The 14,447-nt window shown below is 40.7% G+C and overlaps 1 protein-coding gene across 1 annotated transcript in view; it reads left to right on the top strand.

Moving 5' to 3' along the window:
* The window catches only part of CCDC87 (coiled-coil domain containing 87), a 110,454-nt gene that overhangs the window by 11,913 nt on the left and 84,094 nt on the right, over positions 1 to 14,447 (top strand). The window contains exons 2-5 of the mRNA XM_082256952.1: positions 5,444 to 5,627; positions 6,495 to 6,566; positions 9,353 to 9,495; positions 12,355 to 12,605. Coding sequence (XP_082113078.1) covers positions 5,456 to 5,627; positions 6,495 to 6,566; positions 9,353 to 9,495; positions 12,355 to 12,605 — 638 coding nt within the window. The 5' untranslated portion in view covers positions 5,444 to 5,455. The remainder of the gene's footprint in view (positions 1 to 5,443; positions 5,628 to 6,494; positions 6,567 to 9,352; positions 9,496 to 12,354; positions 12,606 to 14,447) is intronic.

Consider the following 14,447-nt stretch of genomic DNA (forward strand, 5'->3'; position numbering starts at 1 on the left):
GGTTAATCTAAATAATTTTGTGTCTTTACGTAAAAAAAATGAAAATAATATCAGTAAATTAAGATACGCATTAAATTTTATACAGGCATACCCCGTTTTACGTACACTCACTTTACGTACACTCGCGAGTACGGACATGCCCCGAGAGTGTACGTAAAGTGCCTCGCAAGTACGGACGTTCCGACATTCCCGCGCCGCGCAGCCGCAGTATACCCTGGAGGTGCGAGAGGCCAGGTTCCTGCCCAGAATACGCCCACAGACAGCTCGCCGCGCAGCCGCAGTATACCCTGGAGGTGCGAGAGGCCAGGTTCCTGCCCAGAATACGCCCACAGACAGCTCGCCGCGCAGCCGCAGTATACCCTGGTGTTGCGAGATATGCCCACAGACAGCTTGGAGTTGACCACCAGCCATCCGTGAGTTGCCTGCCAGGTTACATAAGCCGAGCCCATAGAAGCCTTTACCTCCATTACTTGTGCCAATGTTAAGAAGTTGGAAACAGCTGTGTGTATTTGTGGCTCTATGTTCTAGGCTGTGCTATGATAAGGTGACCACTTTTTGAAAATCAAATTCAGGGAGACCCTACTGACTGCACCCAGTTTTTTTTTGGGGGGGGGGTGGGGTAGGTTTGAGCAGAGGGGCTTCTTTAATGGCAGCATGTGAAGTGCACCACGCCAACAGTTGGGTGTGGCCAAACTGGAAGGGGCTTAAATAGGTATAGTTTGATAACACCTAAGCCTACTTTGCTCTGGGATGGGAGTGCAGGCCAAGGTGTGCACTGTGGGTCCCTGTCACAAGCAAGGGCAAGGCAAGCTTACAATTTTTTTTTTTAATACTGTTCTGTATTATGTTTATTTTAGTTATCAATGCATTATTTATATCAGTTATGCCTCTAAATGACTATTGGAATGTAGTACATGCATTGAGAAGTGAAAAAAGGTATTGCTTCACTTTAAGTACATTTTCGTTTTACATACATGCTCCGGTCCCATTGCGTACTTAAAAGTGGGGTATGCCTGAATTATATTGTTGTTTGTGAATTGTGAATATCCCATTCCCCTTTCTTATCTGCCCATTTACCCGCCATTTAATAGGCAGATATCCACACATTTATTCGTTACCCCGTGAAAGAAAAAAAAAATCCCTTCAATAAAACTCAAAAAAAAAAAAAAAAAAATCACAAACCACACTACAGAAAAATACCAAACCAAACAAAAAAAAACAGTCAAATTAAACATCCTAATTCAAGGCCTAAAAAAAAAAGGCAACCCTCTTTCGGCTTATATAATCACATAAATGTCCACAGTCTATCCGAGGGACTCAAAAATTCCTCACTTTTCTTCCTTTTTTAAAAAAAAAAAAAAAAAGACAATAGGAAAAAGCAAGGTGGGGGTGGAGGTGGTGTGTATCTGTCTTCAAAAATTAGGGGACAGACCTCCTCATACTGTCCTCTCCTTAAAAAAAGGAAGAAAGGAAAGAGGGGGGGGGGGAAGGGATGAAGGAATTTTCTCAAAACACCAAAAAAAAAAAAGAAAAGGGTTACCAGAAGGGCAAAGCATCAGTATATTTGTATATATATATATTTGTTCAACTACCCTCTTCCCCTTCAAAAAAAGGGATTTAGGGGCCCCCTCAAAAAGGAAAAAAGAAAAAAAAAAAAGACCCAAAAAAAGTCCATCCTTTTCATTTATTTTATCCAGGTACTTTAGGCGTGAGCCACTTTATTTCCATTCCTCCCCCTTTCCCAAGGCCCCCCACTTGGGTACCTCCTTGTTCTTAGAGGGGTTACAAGCCAGTCCTGTACCTCCACCGGTTCCGTACCAAGAAAATCAAATAGATTACGTAGTTCTTCTGGGGTGCGTAGAACAAAAAAATTACGTTCCTTAAAGAAAGTCACTGCAAAAGGGTACCCCCATCTATACCCGAAACCTAGCTGTTTTGCTCTTTCCAGCACTGGCCGTAATAGGGCTCTGCGGTACAAAGTGGCTTTAGAAAGATCCGGGAGTATCTTTATTTTGGCCCCTGCAAATTCAACAGAACCCATGTCCCATGCTTTGCGGAGGATTTCCTCCTTCTGTGTGTAATAGTGTATTTTACACACAATATCGCGGGGCCTGTTGGGGTCTTTACTTCTATACCCCGAAGTTCTATGGGCCCTGTCTATTTCCATGGGGGACATTGGATGGGAGGTGGGGGCTAAAAGATTCTGAAAAATGTCTCTCACCTTCTCATGTAGGTTTTCCCCTTCCTCCTCAGGGACACCTCTTAGTTTCAAATTCCCCCTCCGGCTCCGGTCTTCTAAATCTTCCATCTGCAATTGCATATTAATGGAGGTTTCATATAGCGCTTTTGTGGTTTTACCTAGATCATCCACTTGTTCTTTAACTTCAGTGGTCTTCGCTTCATTTGCGGCAGCTCTATTTGATAGATGTAGCATGTCCTTGCGAAGTTCTTGCATGTCTGCCCGATGTGTTTCTTCGATCCGCATGATCAGCGCCTCGATTTCAGCTTTTGTGGGAAGTGCTTTTAATAAATCCTTGATATCAGGGCCCGCCAGGTCTTGTTGTATAGTGAGGTCTAGTCCTGCTTCCTTCACTATGTTCACCCCCGAGCCTATAGTCTCTTCCGGCAGCTTTTCCCCTCTCTCTATATGCTGAATTCCTTGTATGCTTAGCTTTGTTTGTGTGCCTGCACGTGGCGCCGCCATTTTAATTTCGGAGGTATCAGGCAGTTGATGATAGAAATACTGCTGTATATCTCCAGATCTCCTCTGCGGGTGGCGCCTCTCCACTCGTGAGCGTTCGCTGATTGAGCGGGTCACCGGGCGAGACTTGGCCAGTTTACTTGCTTGCATGCCGCATTGACGATACCTTGTCGGGCCGGTCCGGGAGCGTGGTAAACGGGGAGCTTCACTCAGACATCCTCATCTCACGCCCTCTCCAAGCCACTCCCCCGTAGCTACATGACTGACTTTAGACTGCACTGTCCACTATTAACTATTTCCTGTAAGGATTGGAAGTTCAGGGAAGCGGCACTTAAGAGAGCAGGGGCCAGCAGCTCTGAGAGTTGTAAAATGAAGTGCTAAGATAAGAATATTACCGAATTGGCCTTACTCTCTATCTTTCCAGGATCACCACAGATGGCTAAGAAGGGCCTAACATGCTTTATCTTTGCCACAGCCAGGGCTATCATACCCAGACATTGGAATTCTAGTGTCATTCCCAGTATTAAAGTATGGGTGTCCAAACAAATTTATATTATGCGTATAGAGGAATTGACAGCGAGACTACAGGAGAAATACCCAAAATTCATAGCTAAATGGGGGGCTTGGAAAGACTTCAGCATCTCAAATATCTTGAGAATGTACCTGTAGGGATTTTACCCCATTCCTGACCAGGCTATATTTTGCGATTCGGCACTGCGTTACTTTAACGGACAATTGCACGGTCGTGCGACGCTGTACCCAAATTAAATTTATGTCCTTTTTTCCCCCACAAATAGAGCTTTCTTTTGGTGGTATTTGATCACCTGTGCGATTTTACATTTTTTTAAAAAAAGAGCGACAATTTAAAAAAAAAAACAATATTTTTCACAATCTGATATATAACATTCCCAAAAAAAAAATGTATAAATCAAAATTTTTTTACATTTTAGGCCAATTTGTTTTCTGCTACATATTTTTGGTAAAAAATATCACAATAAGCGTATTTTGATTGGTTTGCACAAAAATAATTGCATTTACTAACTACGGGAAAGATTTGTCATTTTTATTGTTTATTTTTTTTTTTTACTAGTAATGGCGGCAATCTGCGTTTTTTTTTGCGGGGCTGCGACATTGCAGCGGACAGATCGGACCCTACGTATACGTCACCAGACCTTAAGGAGCCACTTTGCCGCAGTACTGTCCATGTAGGCAGTCGGCAAGTGGTTAAAGGGCCAAAAGAAGTTAGACGACTGTGTCCTTAGCAGACCAGATGACATACTGAGACAACCTCACAACTATTTTGTGCAGGGAAGAGTAACAGATTTGCTCAAAGGGATTGTCCACCATTTACAAAAAAGGTGATAAGTGTTCACACACTACCAAAATAAAGAATGTGCATTCATTTAAAGCGTAACTCCACTTTTGTTGAGAAAAAAACATTCCCCTCTGGGTGATCTATGTGCATTGCAAGGATTATAGCAAACTTTGTTGCAGATTCCTACCTTTTGTTATTCTGAAGAAATCGTTGTTTGTTCCTCTGTGCTGAGTGGGTCTAATGGAAGTGTTTTCATAATTATCATTCAGCTGTGCAGCTGCAGAGCATTTATGAGGAAATCTGCTGGGCCTGCATCCCTTTAGACATGTTCCTATTGGGAGTATCTCACCAAAAAATGCCAGAAATCTGACTTGTATCTTAAGCTGGATACACACTATACAACTTTTGTTGTTAGATTTCCTTTAGATTTACCTTCAACTATGTAGTGCAAGGGCCTGCCTGATTGCATATACATTTAAAGTGTTTATATTTGACCACATATTATATGGTTTTGGTAAATCTAAAGGAAAAAATCTAAAGACAATTGTATAGTTTGTATGGCCCATTAGGCAGACTTCTGGGAAAATTGGTGAGCCAATCACACAGCAGGACATTATGGTCAATATACATTCTGTGTACACAACACCTCCAGGTAGCCATATGGCATTGCATTTTCAGAAAAAGACAACAGCTGCAGATTGAAAAGAAAATGTAATTATTAATAACATTCAATTACAATATGATTTGTTTTGCAATTGTATACACTATATTGTTTTTTCTTAATTTGCTATTTCTTTCCCCATGAAAGTGGAGTTATCCTTAAAATTCTGCATTGAAGCCTGCAGAGCATTGCAACCACTCCAGGGGCAATGCAAAGACTCCTGCACATCCCCAGGTCTGTATGGAGGTATGGATCACATGTGTCAAACACAAGGCCTGTGGGCCGAATCTGGCCCTCCAGGCCATTTCATGTGGCCCTCGCACCTCTCCTGCAGCTGCAGGAGAGCTCCAGCTCTCCTCTGGTCCTCCTCCAGACCCTGTACTTTCTGCTTTCCTGCAGTGCCTACAGCTTCTTCCCAGCAGCAGCACAAGAAGGGGAGTGCACTGTGATGTAGAGGATGCTCTGGACATCCAGTCTTACAGATACAACTTGCCCTTTTTAGGGCAATCATAATGTTGATGCGACCCGTGATTAAATTGAGTTTGAAACCCCTGGTATGGAACTTCAGCTATGGTGCAGGCGAAAGTAATCAATGGACTGCAAGTCTACAGTGGACCAGCCACAAGACTGACAGGTCTGCTGGGCACTGCTCACAACAGAACATTGGAAAACTGACATCCCAGGACATCATTATAATGATCTTAGTAGCTGTATGTAGACTTCACTGAGTTTCTGTTTTAGATTTGATTTGACATTTGTATTTCAGATTACTGCAAACATGGTAAATGACACTGGAGGTCTGAAGTCTTTCCCTAAGAACAGAAAACACACTTCACCATCCACAGAGGCGAGTCTGGATGTCCACAGATTACATCAGCTGTACAATGATATCCTAAAACCCCTCACTTTATTCCCCAACCAAACTCCACGCACCGGACCGAAAAGAAAAGGTTTGCTTACCTCTACCTGTATAATCAATAGTTACTATATCATATCACTCTTGCTGAATTGACAGCACTATTTGGATATGACAACTAATTCATCAATTAGATGTCATATCCAGAAATGGAAAAGTATTAGGCCTCATGCACACAAGACGTTATAAAAACGCCAGTAGTGAGTGTTTCAGCGTTTTTTAGCTTTATTTGCATTGATGTTTTTCAGAGTTTTTGGCGTTTTTAGCTAAAAATCACCTCTCTTCTATTTTAGTAACTCCGACTTTCCCGCAATGCAATGCTTGCCAGAATTGCATTGCATAGGTGTTCACACCCATGCGTTAAGATTTAGGTGCAGGGAAAAAAGGGCCCTACAACATTTTGGTGCAAAATGGGACACCTGAAACAAAAAATAATAAATGAACATTTTTTACCTGCAAAAAAACGTGCATTTATTATTTTTTTTCAAAAAGTAAACTTATCCTTTAAACTCAACAACCCCAAAAAATATATATATACAACATAAATAATACTATAAATGAAAGCAACTGATGCTAAAACCATACAAGTGAGATGGGTAAGATATGACACGTACACTATGTATTTGTTATAAAGAAGAGATTATGTATGGGAAGCTTTATAAATACATCTATACATAAAGGGTTGTATTCCTGAATCGTGTAGATTCTGTATAGGTGAAGAGCTATTTTGGTTGGTCAATACTATTTGTAAAAATTGGTTGTATGATGATGCATTCAACAAAAGGGCAAGATCATTTACTGTGAAGCTGGATGTAAGCATATAAATAGGGCTGTTTTGGAACAGGGCTACCCCAGGGAATCATGGTGACTACAAAATACTCTATTATTCTGTTTATTGCAGATCTCATTGAGCCAGAGAAGCACACAGGAGACAAGAAGATAAAGGAAAATGTCAATGAAAGCATTTGCAACGGTACAGTATCCTAAGCTGGCTAATTTTAGGGAAAATTGGAAGAAGATATGTTGAATATTCAAAGAATGTTCAAGAAATATGTGATAAAAGTGAATTGCAGTAAAATCATGCTTTCCAGGCCATTGTTTTTTAAAAAATAATTAATCTAAAAGGTGTGTAAAACCAATATCTCTGTAGGGTTTAATAAAAAAAATATGTGTGTGGAAAAATAAAATTAACCCATATTAAACCATAATTAACAATGTGCATCAAATAAATGGTGAAATGACAGTCCTATAACATATAATTCACTTATGCATAACAGAGAAATATATAAAAATCCAAATGTGAAATCTTGAAAATGATAAAAGTCCATATGTAACAATCCCAAACCACCTCACAGCCAAGTGTGACAGTTCCTTTACCAAACAGTAATGATCTCCAAATGATAAAAGATCAACAGCACAGAAATCATCCAATTGGGGGGCCACCATTCAAGATACCACTGACTCCACCGCCTCCACAGTCATTCACTGGTTATCCAAAGCCAGCACCTCAAAGTAATAATGGGTAGGAGAAAGAACAAAGGACCATAAAGTAGTATGCTAAAACCACATGATTTATTAAATCAGAACTATAGGCAAAACTTTTTTTTTCCTTTTGGATAGAGTAAGGGAGGGTTATAACCCTTGCCAGATTTTTTTGCCATCTGTGTCCCTGTGTGAAGATTTCCCTTCACTTTCTGTCCCATAGCCAAACAGGAAGTGAGAGGAAATCCCTGAAAATAAAGGAAATCCCTGGGGACACCTAGGTCACCAGAGCTAGCATCTCCATTGGAAGCTTTCCCCTCTATTAATTATCTGGGGACAACCCAAAATTTGGGGTTTAGTTTTATGTTCACTTTCAATGATAATAGTAAACAGGACAAATTAAGAGGGTATATCTCCCTAATGGGGACACAGACAGCAATAAAAACTGATAAGCATTCTAATCCCTCTCCACTCTCTCCAAAATTAAAAAAAAAGTTTTGCCTTTAGGCATACTTTAAAGTAGATAACTGTATACTCACAAAAGTTCGAGTAACACAGGCAAAACACACCACTCCAGGGATCAACAGCGGGTGTACAACATCATATGCTACTGGCCCCACCCTACGCATGTTTCGTCTGGTACAGATGACGTCTTCAGGGGATCCTTATCCCCTGACTTTGTGCAAGTATACAAAATGTGCAAGTGTGCAAGAATTGATGCTGGTTTTAAGCCAAAGGGTAGTCACGCCATCTATATTGATTTGATTTAGATTTTTTTCTGGTTGCTCATTTTGCATATTGTAAATTGATAAAAATAATTACAAAAACAATTAAAATATATACAGCAGGGTTTAAAATTTCAAATCATGAGCAACTAGCCAGGCATTAAGAGTTACTCCTCAACAGTTGCCCCACCCAACCCATACCCTGCCCCACCTCTAATTCCGCCTTAAATGCACCCACATTTAATATCTCATGAAATTACACTGTTAAATGCTTTATCCTGAATTAAGTTACAAAAATAAATATTAACAACAACAACAACTTTATCAGTGCTCATCAGTGCAGTCACATCAGTGCCCATCAAGGCAGCCTCATCAGTGCAGCTTACCAGTGCCCATCAGTGCAGCCTCATCAGTGCAGACTTATCAGTGCCCATCAATGAAGCCTATCAGTGCCCATCAGTGCAGCATATCAGTGCCCATCAGTGCAGCCTCATCAGTGCAACTTATCAGTGCCCATCAGTGCTGCCTCATACTTAAGTGCCCTCAGTGCAGCCTTATTAGTGCAGCCTTATCAGTGCCCATCAGTGCAGCCTATCAGTGCCCATCAACACAGCCTCATCAGTGCAGCCTCATCAGTGCCCATCAATGCAGCCAATCAGTGCCTATCAGTGCTCATCAGTGAGTTGGTTCTCCGGGAGTGGAGAGGAAGAGGTAAGCCAGCCAGATCACACAGCGGAGGGAACTCTGCTGTCAAAGTCCAGCCTCCTGGACCAGCTCCTATGATAGACTTCACACTACTTCAATTTCCCAGTATTGGACCAGTGTGCTGTCTATCATAGAAGCCGATCCAGGAGGCAGGACTTTGTTTGACAGCGGAGTTCCCCTCTCTGTGTGATCCTGCCAGCAGTTCTCTACCACTTTTCTCCCTTCCCCTGGCCGATCGCTGGGAGGAGAATCGACTCCCATCAACCTGCCTCCCGGCGGTGCCCGAACCCCTTCCAATGCGACTCCACCACACTGGCCCTCAGCTAATTTCCACTCACAAAATGTGAGCAGGCGAGTGGAAATTTTAAAGGGCTGATATACAGTATTCTTGAAAGCATTCCTACTTTACAGCATTTCTTTACATCTGCCTAAAACTTTTGCACAGTACTGTATTTAGATAATTTAGGCCTCAAGCTTGTGGGTATCTGGGGCTGTGAATGACATAAAATTCAGGCGTATTTCCACACCCCAGGGGCTGCGTACAGCTGGCCATAGCAATCAATGGCTGTTCAAAGTTGTTCATGGGTATACAGTAGTACTTGCGTAAACAGGATCATGAGTACAGATGTATAACCTATGGGTCATCTTAGTAATTACATGTGATTACAGCCTGATCCGATCTGAGATGCAGCCAGTGCGCATCCAGGGTCAGACATTTGACTGCACACAATGCAATGCAACCCAGCAAACTCTATGTGGCTAAACTGCCATGTGACTGTAGCCTAAGAGCTTGTTCTAGAGTTTAGCTCTATTAAAATGTTAATTTAAATTTTCTTTGTTTGAGCAGATGAGGTATATGCACATCCAGCCGCCCCATTCATGAAAGACATGCGCACTGTATCACCAGATGTTCTTTGTGATATGGTTAGAAGAAGGTTACATAAACTATTGCCATTTACTCCTGGATCCACAGATGTCCGGAAAGTATTTGTATGTATCGTAACTATGGGTTATTGCTTTTGTTCTATCAAATAGTGTAATTAGAATTTACTTGCACTTGATTTCATATTTCCTGTATTGTAGAATCATAGCTTCCCCTCACTAAAGACTAAAGGTACTCATAGCTCAAATTGTCGCGGATTCCTTCTAAAAATTGAACTTGCTGGGTGGAAAATTATCAGCCATTATCAGTCTTCGTGAGTGCCGGGGCTGCCTGAATACAATAGCCGGTGTACTGCCAAAATTTTCAACTTGCCGAAAGTTTCAACCACACTCGTCACTTCTGCCGCAAGTATGAGACTCCTCCATGCATGCTGTTAGCGTGGATGGGGGAATTTATTATTTTTCTTTCATTCTCCCAATCAGCCACAATTTAAGCTGTGTGTAGCAGGCTTAATTGTAAACTGATATTTTGCTTTGAGTAATCGCTTGTAACTTCAATTAGTCACAGGCACCTAATAGGTCTCAGCACTTTTACTGGTTATATCTGCTTGCAGTTATTCCTGACTCTAAAGTTGGCCATGCACTGGTAGATTTATTATTAAACGATTTCTCAGTACAGCTGATGACCTAACAAATGTCACTCAAAAGTACTTAAAAATTTTGTTTGAATTTAACATTCGATTTTGAAACAAATGGACTTTGTTAACTAAATGTTATCCTGCTTCTTCAAATTTTCTCATCACTGTAGTTGAATACAAACTTCGCTTTGACTCCAATGATTAGAAAATCCAACAAACATTTTCAAATACAATTCTACTAGTGTATGGCCTGCTAATTTCCCTCAGAAAAAGACACTTTGCACATATTAGATTAGTTGGGTGCTGAATACAGATTAGTAAGGTAAGTAGGTGGCCAATATACATATACATACATATATATATATATATATATATATATATATATATATATATACTATATTGCCAAAAGTATTGGGACACCTGCCTTTACACGCACATGAAATTTAATGGCATCCCAGTCTTAGTCTGTAGGGTTCAATATTGAGTTGGCCCACCCTTTGCAGCTATAACAGCTTCAACTCTTCTGGGAAGGCTGTCCACAAGGTTTAGGAGTGTGTCTATGGGAAAGTGTAAAGCCATTTTTTTTTTTTTTCAATATACGCAGTGCTTTACACATATATATTTATTGTACATTCAAATCAGTCCCTGCCCTCAAGGAGCTTACAATCTAAGGTTCCTAACTCCCAATTATACATACACATTTTAGACAGGAGCCAATTAACCTACCAGCATGCCTTTGGAATGTGGGATGAGACCTGCACAGACACAGGGAGAATATGCAAACTCCAGGCAGGTAGTGCCCTGGTTGGGATTTGGACCGACTACCCTAGTGCTGCTAGGTGGAAGTGTTAGCCACTGTGCTGTCCAGTGTAATTACTACACATTTCTTAATCTGTAAACTTGCGATAATTCTTGAAGAATCTATCACTGCCAAAATAACAAGGAGGTAGTTGGTTCTACCCAAAGCAAAGTGGAGGTAGTTAGTACTACCCAAAGCAAAGTGGAGGTAGTTAGTACTACCCAAAGCAAAGTGGAGGTAGTTAGTACTACCCAAAGCAAAGTAGAGGTAGTTAGTACTACCCAAAGCAAAGCTGAGATAGTTAGTACTACCCAAATCAAAGTGGAGGTAGTTAGTACTACCCAAAGCAAAGTGAAGGTAGTTAGTACTACCCAAAGCAATGTGGAGGTAGTTAGTACTACCCAAAGCAATGTGGAGGTAGTTAGTACTACCCAAAGCAATGTGGAGGTAGTTAGTACTATCCAAAGCAAAGTGGAGGTAGTTAGTACTACCCAAAGCAAAGTGGAGGTGGTTAGTACTATCCAAAGCAAAGTGGAGGTAGTTAGTACTACCCAAAGCAAAGTGGAGGTAGTTAGTACTACCCAAAGCAAAATGGAGGTAGTTAGTACTACCCAAAGCAAAGTGGAGGTAGTTAGTACTACCCAAAGCAAAGTGGAGGTAGTTAGTACTACCCAAAGCAAAGTGGAGGTAGTTAGTACTACCCAAAGCAAAGTGGAGGTAGTTAGTACTATCCAAAGCAAAGTGGAGGTAGTTAGTACTACCCAAAGCAAAGCGGAGATAGTTAGTACTACCCAAAGCAAAGCGGAGATAGTTAGTACTACCCAAAGCAAAGCGGAGGTAGTTAGTACTACCCAAAGCAAAGTGGAGGTAGTTAGTACTACCCAAAGCAAGTGGAGGTAGTTAGTACTACCCAAAGCAAAGTGGAGGTAGTTTGTACTATCCAAAGCAAAGTGGAGGTAGTTTGTACTATCCAAAGCAAGTGGAGGTAGTTAGTACTATCCAAAGCAAAGTGGAGGTAGTTAGTACTACCCAAAGCAAAGTGGAGGTAGTTAGTACTATCCAAAGCAAAGTGGAGGTAGTTATTACTACCCAAAGCAAAGCTGAGATAGTTAGTACTACCCAAAGCATGTGGAGGTAGTTAGTACTACCCAAAGCAAAGTGGAGGTAGTTAGTACTACCCAAAGCAAGTGGAGGTAGTTAGTATTACCCAAAGCAAAGTGGAGGTAGTTAGTACTATCCAAAGCAAAGTGGAGGTAATTAGTACTACCTGAATTTGTTGCCTGTGTTGATAATGTTACCGAAAAGTTTTCCTAAATTAGGCTCAAATAGTTGTAAAGGAAACCACTGCCAGACGTACATGCTTTATTCAATTCCCCTGATCACGTTTAATTTGCTAGTAATGTCCTGACATAAGTGATAGCAGCTTGTACTGCCCATCAATACATTTCTACAAAATATGAAAAAAGACTGGAATTAGACTTGCGGTTTCCTTGTCATGGCTAATCACCCGTTCAATTTGTCATTGGACAGGAGGAGATTATTCTAAGTGAGGTGAAAGTTGCCTGTGATGGTATTCCAGATGTTCTGTGTACTACTCTAATAAATCTGAGAGAAAAGCAGCGTCTGCACCGCCGTCTTCTTGGTCACATCATGATTGTCTCCGAGCAGCTGTTCCTGCACTACTTACACAAAATGGATTGGAGTAAATCACATTCTCTGTTCTCAGAAGAAGCCAATCTCACACGATGCAAAGCACAGCTGTTGCTTGATTGCTCGAAATTGTAAGTCCCAACAAGAAGCTGTAAAATTGTCTTATTTAATCTCATCCATCACTGAAAAATACATCTGAGAATATGTAAATGTCTCAGTAAAACTGTCATTTTCAGATAGAGAATACCTTCCTGAGGAGAAGTTTGAGGTGCCATATAAACTTCATTATATACATTATAAATCCCCTTTTATTACTTCCAGGAGAACCATTGCGTGGAGTCTTTGATAAATAGGCTAGCCTTAAGGGAAATCTCCAACGTGAATAAATGACAACTATTGTTAACCACTTCAATACCAGGCACTTTCACCCCCTTCCTTCCCAGGCCAGTTTTCGGCTTTCAGGGCTGTCACACTTTGAATGACAATTGTGCAGTCATGCAACATTTTACCCATATGACATTTTTTATAATTTTATTCACACAAATAGAGCTTACTTTTTGTGGTATTTAATCAACACTGGGTTTTTAATTTTTTCTGAATAAATAAAAAAAAAAATACAAAAAATCTAACGCGGTTTTCTTTTTTACTGTTAAAAAAATTTTGCAAATAAATAATCTTTATTCATAAATTTAGGCCAAAATGTAATCTGCTACATTTCTTTGGTAAAAATAATCCAACTCAGTGTATATTATTTAGTCTGTAGGAAGGTTATAGAACCCACAATCTATGGTGTATATATATCTGAAAAGTGATGTGCTGATGGCCTGTCTGATTTCTTGAAGCCCAAAAATGACAGGATAGAACAAATATCCCACAAATTACCCCTTTTTGGAAAGAAGACAGTCCAAGGTATTTAGCAAGAGGCATGGCGAGTTTTTTGAAGTTGTAATTTTTTTGTCACAATTTTTTGGAAATAAAAAACAAAAAGTATCTGAATTTTATTTTATTTTTTTCATTTTAATTACATACTGTCACCAGTGCTGCATAGCGTCATCATATAGTTGGTGTGGTGGTGATCAGGTACACCGACTAGTAATTGTTTTTAAATTTTATTCTTTTTTATACATTTTTTTTGTTTGTCATAGTATAGTAACACTGTACTACAATGGGGAGGTGATCAGGATTTTTTTCTTTTTTTTTTTTACACAATATGATCGCTTGAATATCACTGTTATAAACAATAATTTTTACCGAATGAAGTTGATTCATTCAGAGTGTATTGATGTAATTGTCTGTGATTGGCCACAGGCAATCACATGGTACAGATAGGCTGTGATTGGTTCTGTCTGTACCATGTGATCACTATGACCAATCACAGCGAGCAACACAATAGTACACAATGAATGGCATGAATGGAAGCCATCCATTGTGTACAATTGTCGTGTGATCTGTAGCAATCACATGTTACCAGCAGCAGCTCAGTACAGTGTTCTCTCTTTAACTGTGGCTGTGTGACAGATTGCGCCGAAGCATGGGGCTCACACTAGGCACATTCTGGGGAGGGCTTCATATGACGTCCACCCAGAACAGTTAATGTCACGCCCCACCATCATTTGTCTATAGGCCGGGACCAACACCAGTGGCGGTACTTACTGTATATGAATGATGAGTGTCTTGAGTGCTGATGGCTGCTCTCTTACTTGAAATCTTCCATCACCCCCCCCCACCCCTACCCCCATCCAAGAAATACCCCCACAGTGATTTTTTCCTGTGCTGCGGGGGAAGCTGACAGGCTCTTAGCAACCAGTGATACTGGAAGCGGACAGAGCTAATAGACAGAGGGACCAGTTCCCCATCAGGTCCGATCTCTCCTAGGGATTGAAAGCAGGCAGTGAGCAGACTAGATAGCCCATGGCAGGTGATCTGTTGTCAATAGATGAATGATGGGGAATTAGTGTTTCTGAATCCCCATT

Source organism: Pelophylax lessonae (genome assembly GCF_965119305.1).
Source record: "Pelophylax lessonae genome assembly, chromosome: 4".
NCBI lineage: Eukaryota > Metazoa > Chordata > Amphibia > Anura > Ranidae > Pelophylax > Pelophylax lessonae.